Source organism: Pygocentrus nattereri, chromosome 17, assembly GCF_015220715.1.
Source record: "Pygocentrus nattereri isolate fPygNat1 chromosome 17, fPygNat1.pri, whole genome shotgun sequence".
NCBI classification, from domain to species: domain Eukaryota; kingdom Metazoa; phylum Chordata; class Actinopteri; order Characiformes; family Serrasalmidae; genus Pygocentrus; species Pygocentrus nattereri.
Genome location: NC_051227.1, coordinates 26,830,398 through 26,850,818, shown reverse-complemented (window position 1 = coordinate 26,850,818; position 20,421 = coordinate 26,830,398). Strand labels below are relative to the sequence as shown.

Genomic DNA, 20,421 nt, shown 5'->3' with positions numbered 1-20,421 from the left:
TGCAGCACTGAGAACAGATTCTGTTATAATCATAAATCCTCTTGGTGCATTTTCTTTGGACAAAATATAGACATGCACTGGCCTGGCTATAGTAGTTTGGAAAGGTGCTGACAACTTGTCCATTGCTTCACTACTACGATTCTTGGAGGTCACCAGTGCTCGTTTTTCTTCTCTTTTTTGCCTTGTCAGTGGTATGTTTAGTCTGGAGAAGGGGCACAAAGATGTTCCCTCCCTCCCCCCCCTTCCCTCCCTCATTCTCTCTCTTTCTGGGGTGAAGGCCAAAAAGGTAAACAGGGTTCAGAAATTCATACATGACAACTGGCAAGTCTAGTCAGAACATCTGTCTGTATATTCACCAATTACTCACTTAGCTTCACTTAGCTTTTTTCAGCTTTGCAAGTTCATAATACACTCCTTTATAGTAGTACATTCTTTTCACACATAAACACACACACACATCTGCTTTGTGAGATCGCTATCCCTCACATGCCAGGAATAGTGATTCACTACATCAAACATTAACCAAAACAGAATCTCAAATGGATGGACAAACAGAAGAAAAAAGAATGAAATGAAAGATGACAGGCCAGGTTTAACAGACAGGACAATGTGGGTGGGAAAGAAAAACAAATTTGGTGCACCTTTTATCTGACTGATCACAGGCACCTGACTAATTAACTCTGCATGTAAATATACATTCCTATACATTTGTATTATGCTCTGTAGAAAGCACAAGCCACTACGTACTGGCATTTTTGAACAGTCCAGCCAGGATATGGCAATACAATAAAGACATTTTAATTTAAGGGTTGCCTTGGTTTGTAGAGCTTTTTCTTGTTTCCTCATTGATTCTTCTTCCTTGACACCAAAGAGCAGCCGACCGTCAATTTGTCCATTTTGACTGTCAAGTTGTCAATTTTATGTTATGCTGGTATGCAGCGAACAAATGAAAGTTAAGCAACATACATAAAGCACAAAACACGCTAATGCCCTCACCTCCCTTGTAGTGAATTGCAGTCTGAGGTAAGTTTGTTGTCAAAGGAGAAGTAAGTCAGGATGTAATGAGTTACAAGAACTGAGGAAAGAAAACGTCTGTAGGGGTTAGCGATTAGCCATAATTCTAGTTTGGAGACTCGTCAGCCTTCTGTGCGCACCAACTACAGCACCCCTCACTCGGCCAGCTGCTTTAGGCGATGCTGTGGTCTCAGGGCCTGGTTCTTGCTACAAGTCAAGAGGCTCCACAGCTTCTCAGCAAAACTGACAGCCTTGTAATATTTAACGTGTAATAATATGTTAATATATAATATTCCAGCAGCGTCTAATGGTCATAGATGAAAGCTCCAACACAAGCGATGCGACAGAGGTGAGAAATTCAGACAGAAAACAGCAACATTTTGCATTTTTTGCCAAGCTTGGAGAAACTGTATCTCGTTAGGGTAATAAAGCAATATCGACATCTATCCATTATTTATATCTGATTATATTATTTCACTCAACAAAAACATTAGATTTACTTTAGTTGTTAAAAATCATGTTTAGTAAAAGTGAAGGGACAAATGTTAGAAGAATGTTATCATGTCATCAGAATAATATGTATATAATATTATTATAATATACATATATAATATATGTATATAAAAATGGATATACATGATAAAAGTACCTATAAATGCACTACACTGTGACATATAATGAAACCTCTTAATTATACATTTTTGGCTATACCGACCACTACTAATTGCAGTATTATGCTAATTCTTTTGTTGAGTACTTTGAATGTCACTTGAAAATATTATAATGTAGTAATGTATTTTTAGTCTGGCAAAAATGCTTAGGAACATTGACATGAAATAAAGAAAATCTGGTTGATGAGATCTGGTAGAAAATAAAACCGATGAGCTTGATGAGAGAAAAGGTTTCCACCCAAACAAACATGGATAACTACTGTATGTTAACAGTGTTACATGCAAGCCAGGTAGAATATTGTTATTATTATAAGTAACATAAGTAATTATAACATTATTACTATTATTAAGTAATATTAGAAGGTAGCTCAATAGGTGATTGTGTGGTAATTACATTACCATCATGAAAAATGCAAGCTAGAAGGTAGGACTTATGTTCATATATGGTACTTCCTAACTAATTATGGATCACCATCATATAGTTTGTGATAATTCTGCAGACGATAATTGTTTGTCTAAATTTATATGATTTTAGTTTAGTTTTGGCCATAAAAGACCACATTTTAAGTCCTTAAATTATATGCTTATTATTCAGTTATTATCTGAATATCTTAATGGTAATGATAGGTAATAATATAAATGTAATAATAATAGTTGTTACAGCAATGTTAGAATGCTGACAGGTCCTTAGAGCTTGGGTTAGTCATATTTTTCATTCATGTTCATTTCCAGACACAGTGTATGCTGGTTTATATTGAACAGCTAGTGCCCTGTTTAGTAACATAGCTCAAGTTTTTGAGTATGTTGGTCAATGGCACCCCTCATACCTCTAACTCTCCGCCGCAACAGTTCCGCTCACTAACAAGTGGCACCAGACTTTGGCCTGGGGCTCTCGGATTCCAGTAAATGTTTCGTTATGCAACCTTTAATAGGTGTCACCTTATCTGAACCCAGGGTGAATGCTGCACTGAGGCAGTCAGAGCCTGGGGGCAGTGAGAGAGAGAAGCGCCCTGTTCTTCAGCTCACTGTGGGCGGCCGTGCCAGCTGAAATCCACCACAGCTGATGCCAAGTCATGTTTGAGAGAGCGCCTCATCCCGTGCTGATTGCGGGACGAGAAGTGAAAGAGTAGTTATTGCCAGGATGTAAGGGGAGGAAGGGGTGGGAGGATTTGGAGAGGGGCGGGCATTCTGGAAAACACAACTATCCTTCATGTCCTAGTACGTCCCAAAGGGAGATTCATGTTCGAGGCATAGATGCTCTACCCTGATGTGATGTTGCTCTTCAAATTGCAGATATTCTTTGCTCATGCAAAAGCAGAGATCATCTACAGCTTAGTCCAAGAATCAGCTATTTTGTTTTATGTTAATTTAAATAGGGACAGGGCAGTAAAAGGCTACCAACGGTCCTTGAAAGAAGAGGTCAGTGCATTCTCTGATGATATGTATTGAAATTTCACCATTGGCTCAAACCAAATGTGTATTTTTCAGAAACTGGGACAAGAAGCCATTTTCAGAGCTGACAGGGCTCTAAGATGGGTTCAAGCTGTCGGCCAGGCAGTGGACGCTTGCTAGCAATAATATGTTCCATAATTGTAGCCAATCCTTTGATGCTGAAACACATCTTTTCCTCCCTGATATTAATAAGTCAATATGATTACAGCTGGAATAGAATTGCTAATATCCAATGTCTTTGATACTCCATCTTCACTCACAGGCTATATGCACAGTAAAATAGTACATTATGCATTGATTCCATAGTTTGTTACATGCTTTCTCATAAAAATGGTCACATTTGTCCCAATCACTACACAGTCTTGAAGTTCTTTTTGCCAAAATTAAAGCCCAATTCTCAATGACCACTACTTGAATATCCCTCAAGAACATTTGCTACCATTAATTATAACAACTTGAACACTATTATTGTATTTAACTACTTAAAAAGCCAGGACCCTGTTTGTATTATTGTCCATGTAGTTACTGAATAGTAAGACTTAGCATATAATAAGCCTGGAATTTTAAAGGTATGTTCAGCATTTCAGTGGGTACATCTACAATCATGCAACAATGTAAAATGAAAGAAGCCACAAAGGATTTTTACTGAAATACGATAACCTTCAGAAGGACGCTGGAACATGGAGCTTGTTTTCACAACAGTTTCCTCTGTTTTCATACAGTGTCAGGTGATTGGCTGAGGTAGCAGTATGATGAGAGTAAAGTGTGATGTACTATAGGGCAGAAAAAATCGATTTTGAGCATGAAAGCCTATGCTCGTGATTGGTGGCCATGTGCTGCATCAAATATTTGAACTAGCAGAATGACGTCCATGTTGTATGAAAGAACAGGAAGAGCAGACATGGGGTCAACTGTGTATAAAACAAAGACATCTGGCTAGGTGGGTTTGTGTGGAAATATATTGCTGTGTGCAGTCACATGTAACCTTTGACTTCTAAACACACAGCACACCACACAAGATGAAAACTCTACAGACACAAATACACTGAGGAACTTCGAAGAGTCACCCACAACGCCACAACGCTGAGAATACTCCAGGGAGAACATAAATGCTACTGACATTTTATGTCACTTCAAACTGTTGCGTACTTTTGAAAGTAGTTTGTAGTTCAGGTTGTGGCAGAGAGAAAGAGTGTGTCAGAATCAAATGTGCTTCATTGGCCACGCTGGTTCTTCATTACAGTACGTCTTGTGCTCTTTCTTTGAAATTTACAGTCTACATGCACCAAGAGGCTGAAAAAGGCTTCAACAGAGAAGAGTATGATGACTCACTTTCTGCTGGATGGAAAAGGTTCACTTCTTCCATTTAGCATCAGTGCCGTTCACTTTATACCGGTTACTACATTCAGAATAGCGCTGGAAATGTAGGGATATTGTTAAGAATAACTTTGATTGTATCAATTGTCAATGGTCATTAGGGATGCATCAATATGGGAACATTATTTATATATATATATATATATATATATATATATATATATATATATATATACACGTTTTATAATATTTCTGTAGAATTATAAATGCAGTAATTCAGTGCAGATATTTTAGCACAGCATTCCAGTGTTACCTAAATGGTCAGCTCTTTTAGAGTAAAACAGTCATCAAATATCAGTTTGAATCTGTTTAGCCTAAACTAAATCTAAATATCTGTCTGATGCTGATAACTGTTTTCAGCAAACACCTGCAGATACCGATATGATTCCGATGTCATTGCACAAACCTGTCATAGAACGCTTAGATGTCCCCTGTGAAATCAGCCTAATCTGAACTTTAGACAGACAACTTTTCTTCATGTTAATATGGTTTCTCATGGTCGTTTCTTTCCACCAAAAATAAATAAATAAATAAATGAAACTAAATTTACAGTCCGCCTCTCATTTAACAGCTATTCCTGGGTCTTCAATGACAAAGACGAGATGAAATAATTTCAACATAGTAAATGTGGCAACAAGAGTTGAATTTCACCCTGGGAGGTATGACATTACAGTTACTTTGTAAGAAGAATGAGTTTACACTCTGGACTTGGGTCCAACTGGAACCAGTTCAGAGTTCCTCTCCACTCCACGAATCAACAATTTAGCTCAATGAATCAGCAGGAGAGCTTGAGTGGTCGTGGAGTAGGATGAAAAAAACACATCTGTCAAAGAGCTTTCTTTTGCCATGAGCAGAGCAAAAAGGAGCCAGTAGCTCTGAATCAGTCTCTTTCTCTCTCTGACTTTCTCTCTTTGTCTGAAAAGGATGCTCACTATCCAAGAAGAACAGATCAGGGAAAATACTAAGCGTTTGTGTCCTTTCCTTTGTCGTCGCTTTTATCTAACCCCACACCGGCCTTCCAAATGCGACCCACACACGATAACAAGTGGCCCTGACAAAAGAAGTTGAAAAGCCCCTTCCGAGTTCAGTAGGACATCTAAGAATAAACAAGAGATGTGCAAAGAATCCTTCGTCTCTTTCCCACACTCTCACCTACCCCAGCCACACAGACTCTCACTCTCTCTGCCACTCAAACACACCAAAGTCAATTACAGCACAGTGTTAGCCTGTCCAGGGCACTGTGCCCATAAACTCAGCAAAGACTAGCCTGCTGGTCGTTGACAGCACAGGAAACACATTTTAAGCAATGGTCAAAATATAACAATACCTGATGACATTTTTTTGCGATATGTGATATGTAACACACTGTTTATTTTTCTAGGGATTGTAAATAAGTTAAAGCAGACAAAATGCAATAACATCCCATTTTAAAAGGAAATGTGTGAAAACTTCATGATTAACAGACCAATAGAAATGCTCCAAAATTGCTTTTAATAAAATATCTTTTTTATAAACTAACATTAAAAGTAAAGAACAGTTTTGCACTCTCCTGTTACGTAAGAATTTTAGAGTTTTTTTCTTATCGGAAAAATATGATATGTTCATATTGCCTGCATGTAATTTTAGGTTGTGATATTCATTTCTCTATGTGGCTCTGGATGTTATACAGCCACAACAACTTGCCTGCAGATACCACAAGCCACATGACAGATGTGTTGCTGAAAACTGGCCAATTTATGAAAACCATTTACACATGATGTAGTTAAGCCAAAGTGCGTGAAGACCTCGGCCTCCTTACAACAAGAGGGGTGATATAAGGCCACGGTTAAGTGTATGTTAGGTCTCCATGGGGCTTTTAAACCGATCATTACCCACTGCACATTCTGCACAACTTTATAGTACCAGAAAAGACCATATAACAGCCCCCAGCAGACCTCAAGCTTCACAGACTGCATTTTTTTTCATCCTTGTGAGCCAGTACTGGATAAATGAATCAATGTTGCTTAGAGATTATGTGATTTTTCAGCTTTTTACAGCCCCAACAATGGCAGTGGCTGTAAACCAACACTGTGCTGTGTATATCACTGCACAGATGAGCCTCTGAATACTGGGGGAAAACAGTGAGTGAAGCACTACCTGTACTATCATGCAGTATGTGTCATAGAATTCAGGTGAAATGCAAAGTCTCTTCACAATGGTTAGCACTCACAGCATTACTCATGCGCCACAGTAAAGCTGGTCGTAGTACTTTAAGCTTGCACAAACTCACAAAAGCACAAAGCTTGTGGAATGTTGAGAGAACGCACCCAAATCTGTGGGCGGAAACAGGGCTTTACCTGCATGTGCAGTCTTTCACGCACAGATACTTGGCAAGCATCGTAAGGGCACAGACACATAAGCCTTTGGTTATTAATAGCATGTGGTGTGAAGAGTCGTTACGCCTAACAACGTAACTTTGGTCCCATCTCACGAGGTGGTTTCCATGGATTTCCAGGACTGTTTTCTTGTTTCTCTGGTTGTCAGGTAGCTTCAGGCATACAGAGAACATTACAAAGCATGACAGTATCATTGCCATCCTAATTATTTTGTTGGAATTCACCGAATAACACAATCCCTCTCCATACAAACACATAGATTCACACAAACCTAAACACATAGTATGGCTATAAATGTGGCAAGAGCCTCAAAACCTCCTTGTCAGCAGACACCTCATATCAAACATTACTCGGGACCAGTCATATGACTGCCAATGGTCACAGCAGGCAAGTGACCTGTTGTCTCCACTCAAATTCACCATGTGCCACATATAAAGAGAACCCAAAGCCGTTATACAAATCAGTGAATGGGGACTTACTGACAATCCCATGACAGAAAAAGTTAAGCGACTCACAGTGACCTGCATGCTTAGAATGGATTCTTTAAACCAGCTGGCAAGTAACAACCATTAAAAACAGCGTTTTCCAACTCACTTCCATGGGGACTCTCGGACAGACCTGAAACTTCTCAATATGCCTGAACCAAGAACTCAACTGCACTCAATTGCTGGTACAGTTCTATTAGGCACAACAGAACTTTAGACTGAAGTGATGACACTTCAATCTAACATTATGACTTAAGCAGAGTCAGTCAGTAAAACCAAACCAAGTTCCCCAAGTTTCCTACAGACCTGCATCTGATCCTAGCACAACATCTATACCATAGAAATGAAGTATGTTAGGTGGTCTTTTTGGAAACCCTTAGTCTAAAATAAAATGCTAAAGCTCCAAAGTGAAAGAGGAAATGCCGAACCAAATAAATAAATAAATAAAACTATAGGAGCTTATTGTGTAGAAAGTGCATTCATTTCCTCACAGATTTGAAAATACTCAGCAATGTCAATCACTGTTTTAGCGCAAGGTCCTATATGTCGCATGTGTGCATGTTCAACACATACACTGATTTGGACACCCCCAAACTGTTGCAGGAGGCAGTGAGTGAAGAAGCTAAAGTGAGTGTGCACTGCGGGGACTGGATTTGGAAACCACTGCCCTGACCCACTCAGCAGTGGTCAGCACTGAGCGCATGAGGGCGCATGGGTACCTAACTTACCTTCCAGCCGGCGGAGCTGTTGCTGTCTCCCTTGTCCTTGAAGTAAGGCACGCTCTTCACCATCCAGTCGTAGATCTGGGACAGAGTGAGGCGCTTCTCCGGGGAGCTTTCGATGGCCTTGGTGATGAGGTCCGCATACGACATGTTGCCCCATGCGTTGCGCCGGGAGGAGCTGCTCTTCCTCTGCGCCGAAACGGACGACAGCAGAGGTACATGCTGCTGCTGCTGCTGAGCCAGCTGTGGGCTCGAGACCTGCTGCTGCTGTTGCTGCTGCTGCTGGTGGACACAGTCGAAGTCGAGCCCCTTCTGCTCCTCATAGTCCTCGCTCTCTTCTAGCAAGCCGAGGCCACCGACCAAGTCCGTATGGCCCGCCGAAGCTGCCGCCTCTCGCTGGCCAGAAGACGCCGGCGAACACGTGCCCGAATCCGCGGGGTTCGTGAGCTCCGGCCGGGGCAGGGGCCACGTGCATGAGCGCGGCCGCGGGAGAGGCGCGAAGTCCGGGTCGATTTCTACCGTGTGTCGCGGGGCCGCTTCAGCCATGGCGCCGAGCACATAAGGAACGGCCGGCGGAGAGAAAAAGTGAGCTGAAAACAACCACAGAGAACTAACTAACTTAACCTCACTCGGACTGAAAACTGAAAGGCAACGGAGAAAAATAGAAAGTAGTTTATTTAGATTTTTCTCGTCAGAGTTTCACTAACCTACATCTGAGATGGTTTAAAAGTGAGGAAAGAGCAGAGCCGAAGAGGAAAAAGCGAGCAGACAGAAGCGTTTGCCTTTTACATGAGAGAAGAGAGGTGTTGTCGTTGTTTTGGTCGGAGTTGTGGTCTAGTTGAGCGCTCCGGTCTCCGTCTCGCTCCTGTCACTAATGTCGCAGGCTGAGCGGTGCGAGTGTGTATATGAGTGTGTGAGTGTGTGTACATGTCAGCGGGTGTGTGTGTTCAAAGTGAGTTTAGTGGAACTTGCGCTCGTATGGCAGCAAACCCCGCCCACTGCTTGATTGACAGGCCCCGTGCACCACTGACAACTCAGCTTTCTGAAAGCGAAACGGCGCGAGGCTTCCCCTCGACGCTTGTAAACACGGCTTCTTAAAGGGCCCGTGTCCCGTATTTTCCTCCCTGTGGTTCACAAATAACGTGTGTGCGGTTTCTTGTTTGACCAAAAACACACAGTTCATTTTTACATGATCATTTTCCAATCTCTCTTTAACTTTCAAAATTAAACAGTCTGTTCTGTTACTTTAAGAATGATATATGTAAATGAGCTCTGTTCTGATTAGCTGCTTATTCAAAGTGAACAGCAGTGCAAGCCGAAACACCCTTCAGTCTGGGTGGGCGGGGCTTAAATACTGTAGGCTGAATATTTGGAAATGTGTAAATATTTGGATGCATGGACTGGCGAGTGAATGGTATATTTTGAAATGTTAACTGCGTTTCCGTACTGCATCAGACTGTATTATGGGCCCTTTAAAGACATTGAAAGAATTTAATTCAACAGCTAGATGGAAACCTGGCTACTGTTAAAGTTTCAAAGTGTACTTTTCACTCTCCAGATCGTCCCTGTATGAAACTAAGCTGGTAACTGAATGATGTCACAAAAACCAATTTATTTACATATATCCAAGCATTCAGCAGCCGTTTAGCCTGGCCCACTCACGCGGATGCTATAAGGAGTGTTTCAGCCTGGAGAACTTTTTGAATGAGGCACAGTACATGACAATCAATCAGAAAAGAGCTTGTTTACATATCAGGATAAGGCATACAGAGAGAAAACAGTCATGTAAAATGAACATACAGCCGTTTTGGTACATGAAACCACACAAATGTTATAAGTGGGCCTCAATGAGAAAAATAAATGACAAGAAAAACATATGATATGAGCCCTTTAAAGCGATATTTTCTTTAGTGCACTGCGGGTGAACACGGTCACATAAAGCCTCACACAAAAGCATTCTTCTAATTTAAGGAAGTGATATCCTTTTAAGTGCACACAGAGCTTTCAAATATTATTAATAGACAGTGGAGAGTTTAAATACTGCAGTGTTATTGTGCCTGCTTTGCTGACTGAACCGTGGCTGAACCGTGGCTAATGTGTACAGTCTGTACATCTAGGAATAGCTCTCATAGCTGTGTAATTATAGTGTAATTACACAACTGTCAGACAACTGATAGTGCTGGACTAAAGCATAGTTTACTTACTTAGACAGCAAATAGATAGTAAGGACTGAAGGTATTTATAAATGCACGTTTTCAGCACAGCCTTTTATAAGACACACCAGATTCTTAAAGTGTGACTTGAAAGTTAATAAAGTCATGGAGGTTAGGGAACCAGCCTTGTGACCAGAAGGTCGACGGTTTGATCCCCAGAGCCAACAGCACATGACTGAGGTGTCCTTGAGCAAGACACCTAACCCCCAACTGCTCCCTGGGCGCTGCCCACCGTTCCGGGCAAGTGTGCTCACTGCCCCCTAGTGTGTGTGTGCTCACTGGAGTGTATGTGGTGTTTCACTTCACGGATGGGTTAAATGCCGAGGTGAAATATCCCCATTGTTGGACTAATAAGGGTCACTTAATCTGTTAATCTAAAGTCAAAAATCTCATTGACTGAATATTTTCAACATGTTAGATTAATCTTAATAACAAATGAAAAAACAACAAACAGGTCTTATTATTAATTTATATTATTATATAATTTTTGAACATAGGATAAAATTGATGCTTATTCGCACAAATGTTCATGTCATTCTGTAATATTCTGTATATATTAGTTATGTTATATGTCTACTCAGACCTCTATATGTTAGTTATGTTATATGTCTACTCTCGCCTCACAGCAAGGAGGGCCTGGGTTCGATTCCCCGGCCAGGTGATCAGGGTCCACTTTGTGTGGAGTTTGCATGTTCTCCGTTTCCTCCGGGTTCTCCGGTTTCCTCTCACAATCCAAAGACATGCAGTCAGGCCAATTGGACATGCTAAATTGCCCCTAGGTGTGAGTGACTGTCTGTGTCTGTCTGTCTGCCCTGCGATGGACTGGCGACCTGTCCAGGGTGTATCCTGCCTTCCGTCCGAAGACTGCTGGCATAGGCTCCAGCACCCCCCCGCGACCCTGAGGGAGAAGCGGCTTAGAAAAGGATGGATGGATTATTTTATTTGTCCCATAATCATCTGATCTCTCAAAATGCGCCTCACTACTCCAGATCATTTTACTGTGGACTGCTCTCGTTTGACAGCCTGAATTGAGGCTCGCAGAACTTTGGCGACACCTTGTGGCTGGTTTAGACATTACGCGCAGTTTCCAGCAGACAATGCGCTGTAGGGAGACCCTGAGGTCAATCCGGGCTAAAGCGAGATGACTATGATCGCCCGAGAAGCATCTGTGGGTCTTCCACGACAGTGTTCCAGCATAGAAAGTGCTCGGTTTGGGCCGCAGCCGTGCTTTCGACGTCATCTCAAGCTTCCGGCTGTCAGCAAGCAGCCATAGGACGTTTGACACACCCTTTAGCTGTGCATACCTTCGCGAGATCTTAAGACGCGCTCGCCGTGTGAACGGATAACACCAATGCCGTCTGGCAGTGTAGCAGACGCGCTTGGAGCGAGCTGTTAGCCGGCACCAACACCTGAAGCGAAGAAGTGAGGAGCTGCCGTGAGTATGAAGTTATTCCTGAGTCTAACATCTACGAGCAGAAGACACGTTTAAATGGTTACGTTTAGTGGACGTTTAAGCCTGGCGGGCTTAGCTTAAGAAGGACACGTCGCTCTGCCGAGTTCAGGCTGTTTCCCTGTTGCTTTGTAAACCTGATGAAAGACTACAGCGCTGTGAGCTCAGAGCCCCTAACAGTCTCTACTCCGTTATTTCCGGTCAGGTTTAACAGTGTTGGGCTGGTTTCTCTACGATTTTGAGCAGAACTGAAAACTGAGATTAAGTTTGAGCTCTCAGCTCTTGTTTCGATTGAAAGAAAAAAAAACTGCAACCAAAGTGAAAGAGGTCATTTTGATTCTGTGGTTAGGTTTGAGACCAGGATTACATAACGTGACAAACGACATGTTAAGTTCTAGTTTTAGGCTGGATTGCCCTTTTACAACAGTGTCACAAGTGTGTGTGTGAGTATGAGCGAGTGTGTGAATATGCACAGGTGTAAAGGTGAACAGAACTGAAGTAACTCTGCCACTTCATTGGAAGTGTTTATAGATACGAGCCAAGTCTAATGAAAAGTATTTTACATCTCGCATGTTTGGTTAAAACTAGCCGAAACTAGCCTAAGCCTAGACTATGTGAGATTTTTAAACGTGAAACACCTGGCGTTGAAATTTAGACCAGCAAGAAGCCAGCCCTAAACATCTCATCTCTATTATGATTGTTGGTGGGCAGTGTGATCTAACACCTTAATATTCTGGGTCATTAAAATGTTAGAAAGTCACTCTGGGCTCTGAGTTGCCTTTAAAACTGCAGAGAATGTCTTTAAACAGTGACTGTGTGATCCCATGCAAATGAAAATGTGATGAAGTTTTCATTATTACTGTGATTGTCTTTGACAGGTAGTAACACAAAGCGGATCACCAAATAATGGCACCGAGTTCTGTTGTTCAAGCCATCATAGACCTGTCTGCTGGAGCCTGTGGTACAATATTTCAACTTTCTTTTTCTTCTTTACCTTCTGTTTTTAGTGACAATAAGGTCATACATTTTATAAGTAAAAATAAGGTAACACATCCTCTATAAAGAACACACTTTAATGCACATTTTCAATAATTAGACATATTGCCCTTATTGCACATATTGTGGGGAAAATGTACAAAAATGTTGATGTTAAATTCAGCAAATAAAGAAAACCTGTGCTCTAAACTTTTCAGAAACATGGCTTATTACATCTGTAATCAGATCGTTCGAGGCTCAGGTTAACAACGACCGCCTCCGGTGCTGTTGACCAGCAGGGTGCCGGTGGAATTTGGACTACTGTAGGTCAAAGACCATCAAAGAGGAGGAAGGCGGGTTAGAAGGCAGCGAGAGAGAAGGAATGTATATATGATGTATGGTTTGGAGACTGTGGCTCTGTCGAAAACACAGGAGGCTGAGCTGGAGGTGGCAGAGATGAAGATGCTGAGATTTTCGTTGGGAGTGACAAGGATGGACAAGATTAGAAATGAGGAGATTAGAGGGACAGTGAAGGTGGAGCAGGTTGGAGATAAAGCCAGAGAGGCCAGGTTGAGATGGTTTGGACATGTGTTGAGGAGGAATAGGGGATATATTGGTCAAAGAATGTTGGAGATGGAGCTGCCAGGGAGAAGGAGAAGAGGTAGACCTCAGAGAAGGTTTATGGATGTAGTGAAGGTGGACATGGAGATGGTTGGTGTAAAAGTACAGGAGGCAGTGGATAGGGCAAGATGGAGGCAGATGATCCGCTGTGGTGACCCCTAAAGGGAGCAGCCGAAAGAAGAAGAAGATACCATTACTACAACACTTACAGAGTTGAAATACAACAAGCACAATGATTTGGTTAAATACCAATAAGCTAAAATGACAGACATGCATTTCTGTGTAATTGTGTAATTAGAAGACATCTTTGTGTTGAATATCCAGTAAATGTACTAAACCAGGGGTTTGACTTTGACCTTAATTGCATTTTGTGTATGCAGTGCGCTGAGTCTGTGCTGTTTCATTGAATGGAAATATGTGGCATAATTAAACTTCACAGAGCAGTTTATTCTTTTAAGTATAAGATAATATGTTTTGTGTTAAAACACAGGCAGTTTTTTGTTTTTAACACTCATGTTTTGAAGTGTAAAAAGCATATTCTGTAGATTTTCCTGTAAACAAATCCCTACACCTTTCTGCACCTGTAACCTGTAACAGGAGTAGTACTGTTTTTTTACAGCATTTCCTCCTGTCTTTTTAAGGTGGTATAGCATGTGTACTGTGTGGCCAGCCGTTTGACACTGCCAAGGTGAAGATGCAGACTTTCCCCAACATGTACCGAGGCTTTGTGCATTGCTTCATGTCCATCTCCAGACAGGTAGGCCTGCGTGGTCTGTACCAGGGAACCACCCCAGCTTTGCTGGCCAACATTGCTGAAAATGCTGTCCTCTTCATGAGTTACGGCTTCTGCCAGAATGTGGTTCGCTTCACGATTGGATTGGACAGAGGAGCCGAACTCAGGTGAGATACTTCCTTCTGGTCATGGAATTTTACCATAGACGTTTAGAGGTGTTATAGTTTTGTTAAACATTCAAAATTACCTTACAGATTGCACTAAATTACAAGTGTCTTCATTGCCAGTAAAATACTGTAAATGTACAGTATTGCACTAGACATTTTATAGTAATTTTAGTCAATTTCATAGCACAAAAATCACAGAAACTATTGTAAAATGATGGTATGTTCCTGCATACAGAAAATGTAAAACTACATTAAACTAGACAAACAAGTAATGTTACAACAAATTCATATCAGGTTAATTGGTTATGCCTTACAGCTACAGGTAATGTTCATTCACTGGTGTGAACTTGGACTACTATGGTGCATCAAGCGAACTAATCTCAGGGCTTAATAGCCAGAATTTGTAGGGGCTACACTGTGCAGTTATGTAACTTTAGCACTAGCGAGAACAACAAGCTACGGATTTATTGATTCCACAGCCATAATAATGTTCTTAATGATTATTATTTCTCTTCTATAGTATGTCGAAAGCATTTAAAACTTATGTATAGAGTCATATGTAAACTTTTGAATACCTCTGGTCAAATGACATGTTGATAAGTTAAGGGAATCTTAATCTTAAATGCGACATTTTTCTGTAAATTTTAATGCACAAGTTCTATTTATTTGAGTTTAACATGGAAAAAATAAAACAAAGTGTTGAATGTGCCATAACTTTTGCACAGGTCATATTATTGTGTTTTATTTTCGTCCAGTGTGGTGAACTCATCAAACGAACATGAACTACACATTGAAACGTGTAGACATGTGCTCTCTGTGGAGAATGTGTACTTATTTTCACTTCAACAACACATGTAAATTGACCAGGGATGCTCAAACTTTTGATTATGATGAGTGCCCAGTTTTCTCATTTTACTTTTGTAGAGTTTATGTAGGAGATTCTGGGATCTACAGTAGTGCTAAGAATGGATATCAGCTCCCAGAATTCATAGCAGATTGCTATAACAGACCATATTTCAAGAAAACAGCAATTTCTTACAATGTACTTTACAGATATTTTTTAGATGTAACTGTATACTTACATCATTAATTACATAGTTATATAATAACTACATTTATGTAGAATCAACATTCTGTATCTGCAGGTTTAAGTTTGTGCTTCCGCCTTTTTGGTTCGGAAAAGAAATGACAAAAACATGACGGTGATCAAAAGGATGTTTTTTCTTTCCACAAAACAAGCCTAAACGCACAACAGTACTTCTCATGTTCAAGAACAAATGCAGGATCAGTTAATGGTTTGCACAGAAACTAATCTTTAATCTTTTTAACCACTTTTTTAAATGATTATCTTTTCACTTTTTACTTTCAACCAAAATGGCATGCAGTTTGAATGAACAGCACGATCATTTTTTCAGTGTTTTTCTGAGAACCTGTACACATATTTTTTCCAAAGAGAATGTGAGACATGTTTCATCAGAATGAAAGAAGAGGCGTTTTACAGCACATTAGCCATGGGGGACCTAGGAGGGTTAACCGTCACGTTTAGTAATTAGCAGTTACTGCGCAGTAAGGTTACAGGAATGAGGTACCATCGGCAGTTATTATGAATATTGTAAATATGTAGCAGCTGAGTGGAAGGGTTGGAGGCTTTAGATGACGGTAACTGTTGAGTCCATTGCCTAATGTAAGAGATAACGAATGCTTGCAGTGGTTGATGAAAGGTGTGTTGTGTTTCAGTGACGTTCAGAAGGCCTGCTCTGGCTCTGTGGCCTCCATCTTCTCCTCTCTGGCTCTCTGTCCCACTGAACTAGTGAAGTGTCGCCTGCAGGCCATGCACGAAATGGAAGCATCTGGCAAAATCACCAGTGGACAGAGAAAGTAGTATTCAAATAACTTTAAAATATTCTAAAATGCTGTTTGACAGTTTCTGTATATAATCTCAGATCAGCTGTATTCATGTGCTCAGTTGTCATTATATCCATATAATCCTCCTTCACTGTGATGTGGACACGGGATGGGGTCTTTAGATGGATGAAGGGTTTTATCTGAATCTCTCTCACTTTGTTGCTGTTTCTCCCTTTCTCAGCACAGTGTGGTCTGTAGTCAGGAATGTCTTGAGGACAAATGGTCCGCTAGGCTTCTATCAAGGCTTGACCACTACAATAGTACGTGAGATCCCTGGCTACTTCTGCTTTTTTGGAGGTTATGAGCTGAGTCGCTCTCTTTTTGCCCGCACCATGGGAAGGGATAAGGAGAACATAGGTAACCTGATTATTTTCTGAACTTTAGGTGCTTTGAAATGAAACTGGTATATGGGTATATTCTAGGGTAACTAGAGCTCTTCATTTTGCTGTTGTTTTTGTTACTGCTAATTGATGTATTCATATAAATCAACAAGGCCAAAGTTGGCTTCTGGTTTGAATTTACTGATCCACCTTAAATGGAGAGTGTAACTGCTGCACAATTTAAGGTGGAACTGCAAATCTAAATAAGAAGCTGGCAAATTGGAAGCTAACTTCAGCTTTGTGGAATTAAGGATTATTTAGAGGGGTCATAATACAAAAATGTGCTAACAGTGTTTTAATTTGTGGTATTATTACATTAATAATATAATGATATTAATAAAGCATTAATATTGATATCTCTAATATAAAATATATTTAAATGTGTAAAACAACTGTATTTTGAATTAAACCATGTAGTTGATTCACAGTGAACTTCCAAAGATTGTAAATAGTTGATGTTAACAAGTGATGATGTCACTTTAGGTGTGGAATATTTTTTTTTTCCTTTTTATTTTGACTGGAAAGTTTCTGAGACCTAATCCAGATTAAAAGTATGCTTTCCTGGACTACAAAATGTTAAAGTTATGCCACATCATAAAGAGATGCTTCTAACTGATGTGTCCATCTGTTTGTCAGGGGTTGTTCCTTTGATGTTCAGTGGTGGGTTTGGAGGGGCCTGTCTCTGGATAGTAGTTTATCCAATAGACTGTGTCAAGTCCCGTATTCAAGTGCTGTCCTTGGCTGGGAGGCAGGAGGGCTTCCTCAAGACTTTCATGGGGATTGTCCGAAATGAAGGTGAGAGTCAGCTTAACACTAATTTACATGCACTGCCAAAAAAAACATAAGTCATCATATGTGTTGGCTTTACACATAAGTGCCCATTGTTGTGTATAATTGTTGTGTAGTACTTCTTAAGCTCAACAGATCTATCGACACATCCAGACTTCTAGTACTTACTCCTAAAACATATTAATAGCTCTGTCATTTTTCATTGTTTCTACTGTAGGTATGAAATATTAAGCCTTATGATGTGGTTGAGAAGTTTCAACAACAGATTCAGTATGGTGCAGGAGCAAAGAGTTGACAAAATATTGAGTTGGCTGTTTGCATATTTTAAGAATCACATCAACCAAAAGTATTGTAAGATTGTGAAAATGGAAAAAATGTCCGTTGTGTTGTAAAAAAACCCAACCAAGTCCAAAAGGAGTTTTGCCAGTTTATTGGATGAAACTGCTGGACAGAACAGTTTTTATGATAATGAAGGAAATAGAAATCAAGACAGAAAAATCATGCTAAATATAAAAAAATTAAGAAAAATTAAATAAAATGGAAAAAATAAGCTTGAGAGCCTTTAGGGCACCCATCACTCCAGTAAACCTGAGTGTGGACTCGGGTTCGCTCTTTCTCCCATCTCCCAAGACAATGAGTTCCCGCTTATCTCTCCAAGTCTCAACTCTCTGTGCTCCTGCCCAAACGAACTCTTAAGGGTTTACCAAAAGAATTTATAACAACCCTGCGTATCTGAAGTGACCTTTCTCACCCGATCAGCATCAGCCAGAGAGACAAGCACTCATTGTCAGGACCTACAGAGATGGTAAACCAGGCTGCACACTCAGGAAACATGTAGACTTAATGGAGCCTAAAGTTAGACGTGACATCTCCCCGTTCCTTTGATAGTAACAGCCTTGAACATCGTAAAGATAGTCCCCAGGCACAGAAACATCTCATCTGACCAATAACCCCCACCAGACAGACCCTCATCGTCAATAAGCGTCAAAATGTTATCAATTGGAGTGATAGTCACCTCTCTAATCTATGCATGGGTAGGTTTTCATGTATGTATGTGTATGTGTGTGTGTGTTGGATGTGTGTGTATGTGTGTGTGTGTGTGTGTGTGTGTGTGTGTGTGTGTGTGTGTGTGTGTGTGTGTGTGTGTGTGTGTGTGTGTGTGTGAGTTGGAGTAGAGCCGAGCCTGACTCTGATAGAACCTTGTCCATCACAGATAAGATCTAGGCACAAAGAACATCCACACACAGTAACTTCTGTAATAAGTATATCTCTGATTCTTTTAAAACACAATTTAATAACCTATAGTTGGAAGGGCAAGATCCCCAAAAGAAGTATAGTTTGGTGGTAGACAACCATCTGTCACTTCATGTAAGTGTTATGTCAAGTTGACATGAAAGTTGACAAAAGTAACCTTTATGATAGCTGACAGTTTCTTTATTAACCTGTTCTTATGAAAAATTAGGATTTTATCATTTCGCATGAAAGGCCGGTGCAGTTGTCATATAGCTTTATGAACAATAACGCTTATTCCTGTTCTTTGTTCTCTGTGTTAGTAAAAATCTTTATCTTACTTGAAAAGATATTTTGACATTGATTAAGAAAGCTTGTAGTGGACTGCAACATAGTTCTTGTTTTTCTCTTTCCAGGAGTGAGGCCTCTGTACTCAGGCTTGACCCCAACTTTGATCCGGACGTTCCCTGCCAATGGTGCACTCTTTCTGGCCTATGAACTCAGTCGTAAGATGATGATAAAACAGTTTGGTGTTTAATTGTTACAACTGTAAATTCAAAAGTTCACTTCAGCCATTCCTTTGCACAGCAAAAGTGCTGATATTGTAACACACAGTATTGCAAAGTCAGGGAATACTTATTAATTTTATATTATTTAATTTTCAAAGGTGCTTCCAATGCTAGCTGTTATGTTTGTAGTATTGAAAAAAGCAATCACAGTGATTTTACTCTGAACTGTGTTCTTTCTAGTAGCAAAAAGACTGTCAGCATGAATATCAGGCAGTCAGCATGTCTTGAATCCTGTCTCCCTGTCATTAAATCTCTCTTAATCTGTTCTGATGTGAGTCAATTAGTTTAATATTTTTTCTTTATAAAATAAGCATATTAAAAAAATAGATTAAGTATTTTTAGAACACACAACCCACAGAAGTGCACAGACTGTCTAATATTACCTGAATGCTAAAATCACCACAGCTTCTCAATGAGAAATGAGACTGGTTTTGTCCATGCACTGTCTGATGGGAAACACATGATTGTTTATCAAGCTAAATGCTAGTAGCAAGCAGTTGCATTTACTCACCAATACACCTTTCAGAGTGAAATATAGGCCTAGTCGCTGAACCAGGGAAATGTGGCAAGTAAACAATGTATCCTCATGCAATTGCTGCCTGGTATTTCAAGTCTGTTTCACTGTGCATGTCACACTAAACAGTCCATGATTGGATATTTTGCATGTCATTCAAACAGCCCCTAAGCACAGCCCCATTTCCAAATAAGTAAGACTTTCCCTGCAAAAGACGTTGTCTGGATGGCAACATATGTTGCCAAAACCTGTATTGTTCAGCATTGATGGTGCCTTCACAGATGTGCAAGTCACCCATGCCATGTGCACTAATGCACACCTATACCATCATGAATACTGGCTTTTGAACTGTATGCTGATAACAAGCTGAGTGTGTGACACAATGATTTCCAATTTTGTTGGACAACAGGATACCCTCACTTCCCCTCAATCCATTTTTAATGAGCATAGGCCCAGAGAAGTTGGCAGTGTTTCTGGATCCTGTTTATATATTTATATCTTTATATATTATATATAGCATTTTAGAGTTTTAATTAGTATTTATGGATGTAGCGCTGAATCGTTTACATAGACAGTGCTTTTCAGAAGTGTCCACTAGAATATCATGTCTGTTTTTAATGCAGTGCCATCTGAAAGCCCAAAGATCATGGCCAGCAAACAGAGATTTTTCCAGATTCTCTGAATCTTTTAATGACATTATGTACTGCAGATGATGAAAAGCAAAAATAATTTGCTATTTTACATTGAGAAACATTATTCTTGAATTGTTGCACTATTTG

The 20,421-nt window shown here is 40.3% G+C and overlaps 2 protein-coding genes across 3 annotated transcripts in view; one reads left to right on the top strand and one right to left on the bottom strand.

The window, feature by feature from the left end:
* Nucleotides 1-9,035, bottom strand: part of foxo1a (forkhead box O1 a) — a 40,994-nt gene extending 31,959 nt beyond the window's left edge. Inside the window, exons 1-2 of one of the 2 annotated variants that reach the window (XM_017696811.2) lie at nucleotides 8,804-9,035; nucleotides 8,103-8,686 (exon numbers count right to left, since the gene is read on the bottom strand). In XM_017696811.2, coding sequence (XP_017552300.1) covers nucleotides 8,103-8,642 — 540 coding nt within the window. In that variant the 5' untranslated portion in view covers nucleotides 8,643-8,686; nucleotides 8,804-9,035. Of the gene's footprint in view, nucleotides 1-8,102 lie in introns of both variants that reach the window. The other variant, XM_017696810.2, reaches the window with a different exon arrangement.
* A 2,130-nt stretch (nucleotides 9,036-11,165) lies between these two features.
* On the top strand, nucleotides 11,166-19,394 carry slc25a15a (solute carrier family 25 member 15a). The gene is made up of 7 exons (XM_017696813.2): nucleotides 11,166-11,744; nucleotides 12,638-12,720; nucleotides 13,997-14,255; nucleotides 15,993-16,133; nucleotides 16,342-16,517; nucleotides 17,177-17,335; nucleotides 18,976-19,394. Exons 2-7 carry the CDS (start codon nucleotides 12,666-12,668, stop codon nucleotides 19,095-19,097), a joined length of 912 nt encoding a protein of 303 aa, XP_017552302.1. The 5' UTR covers nucleotides 11,166-11,744; nucleotides 12,638-12,665; the 3' UTR covers nucleotides 19,098-19,394.
* The last annotated feature ends 1,027 nt before the right edge of the window (nucleotides 19,395-20,421 follow it).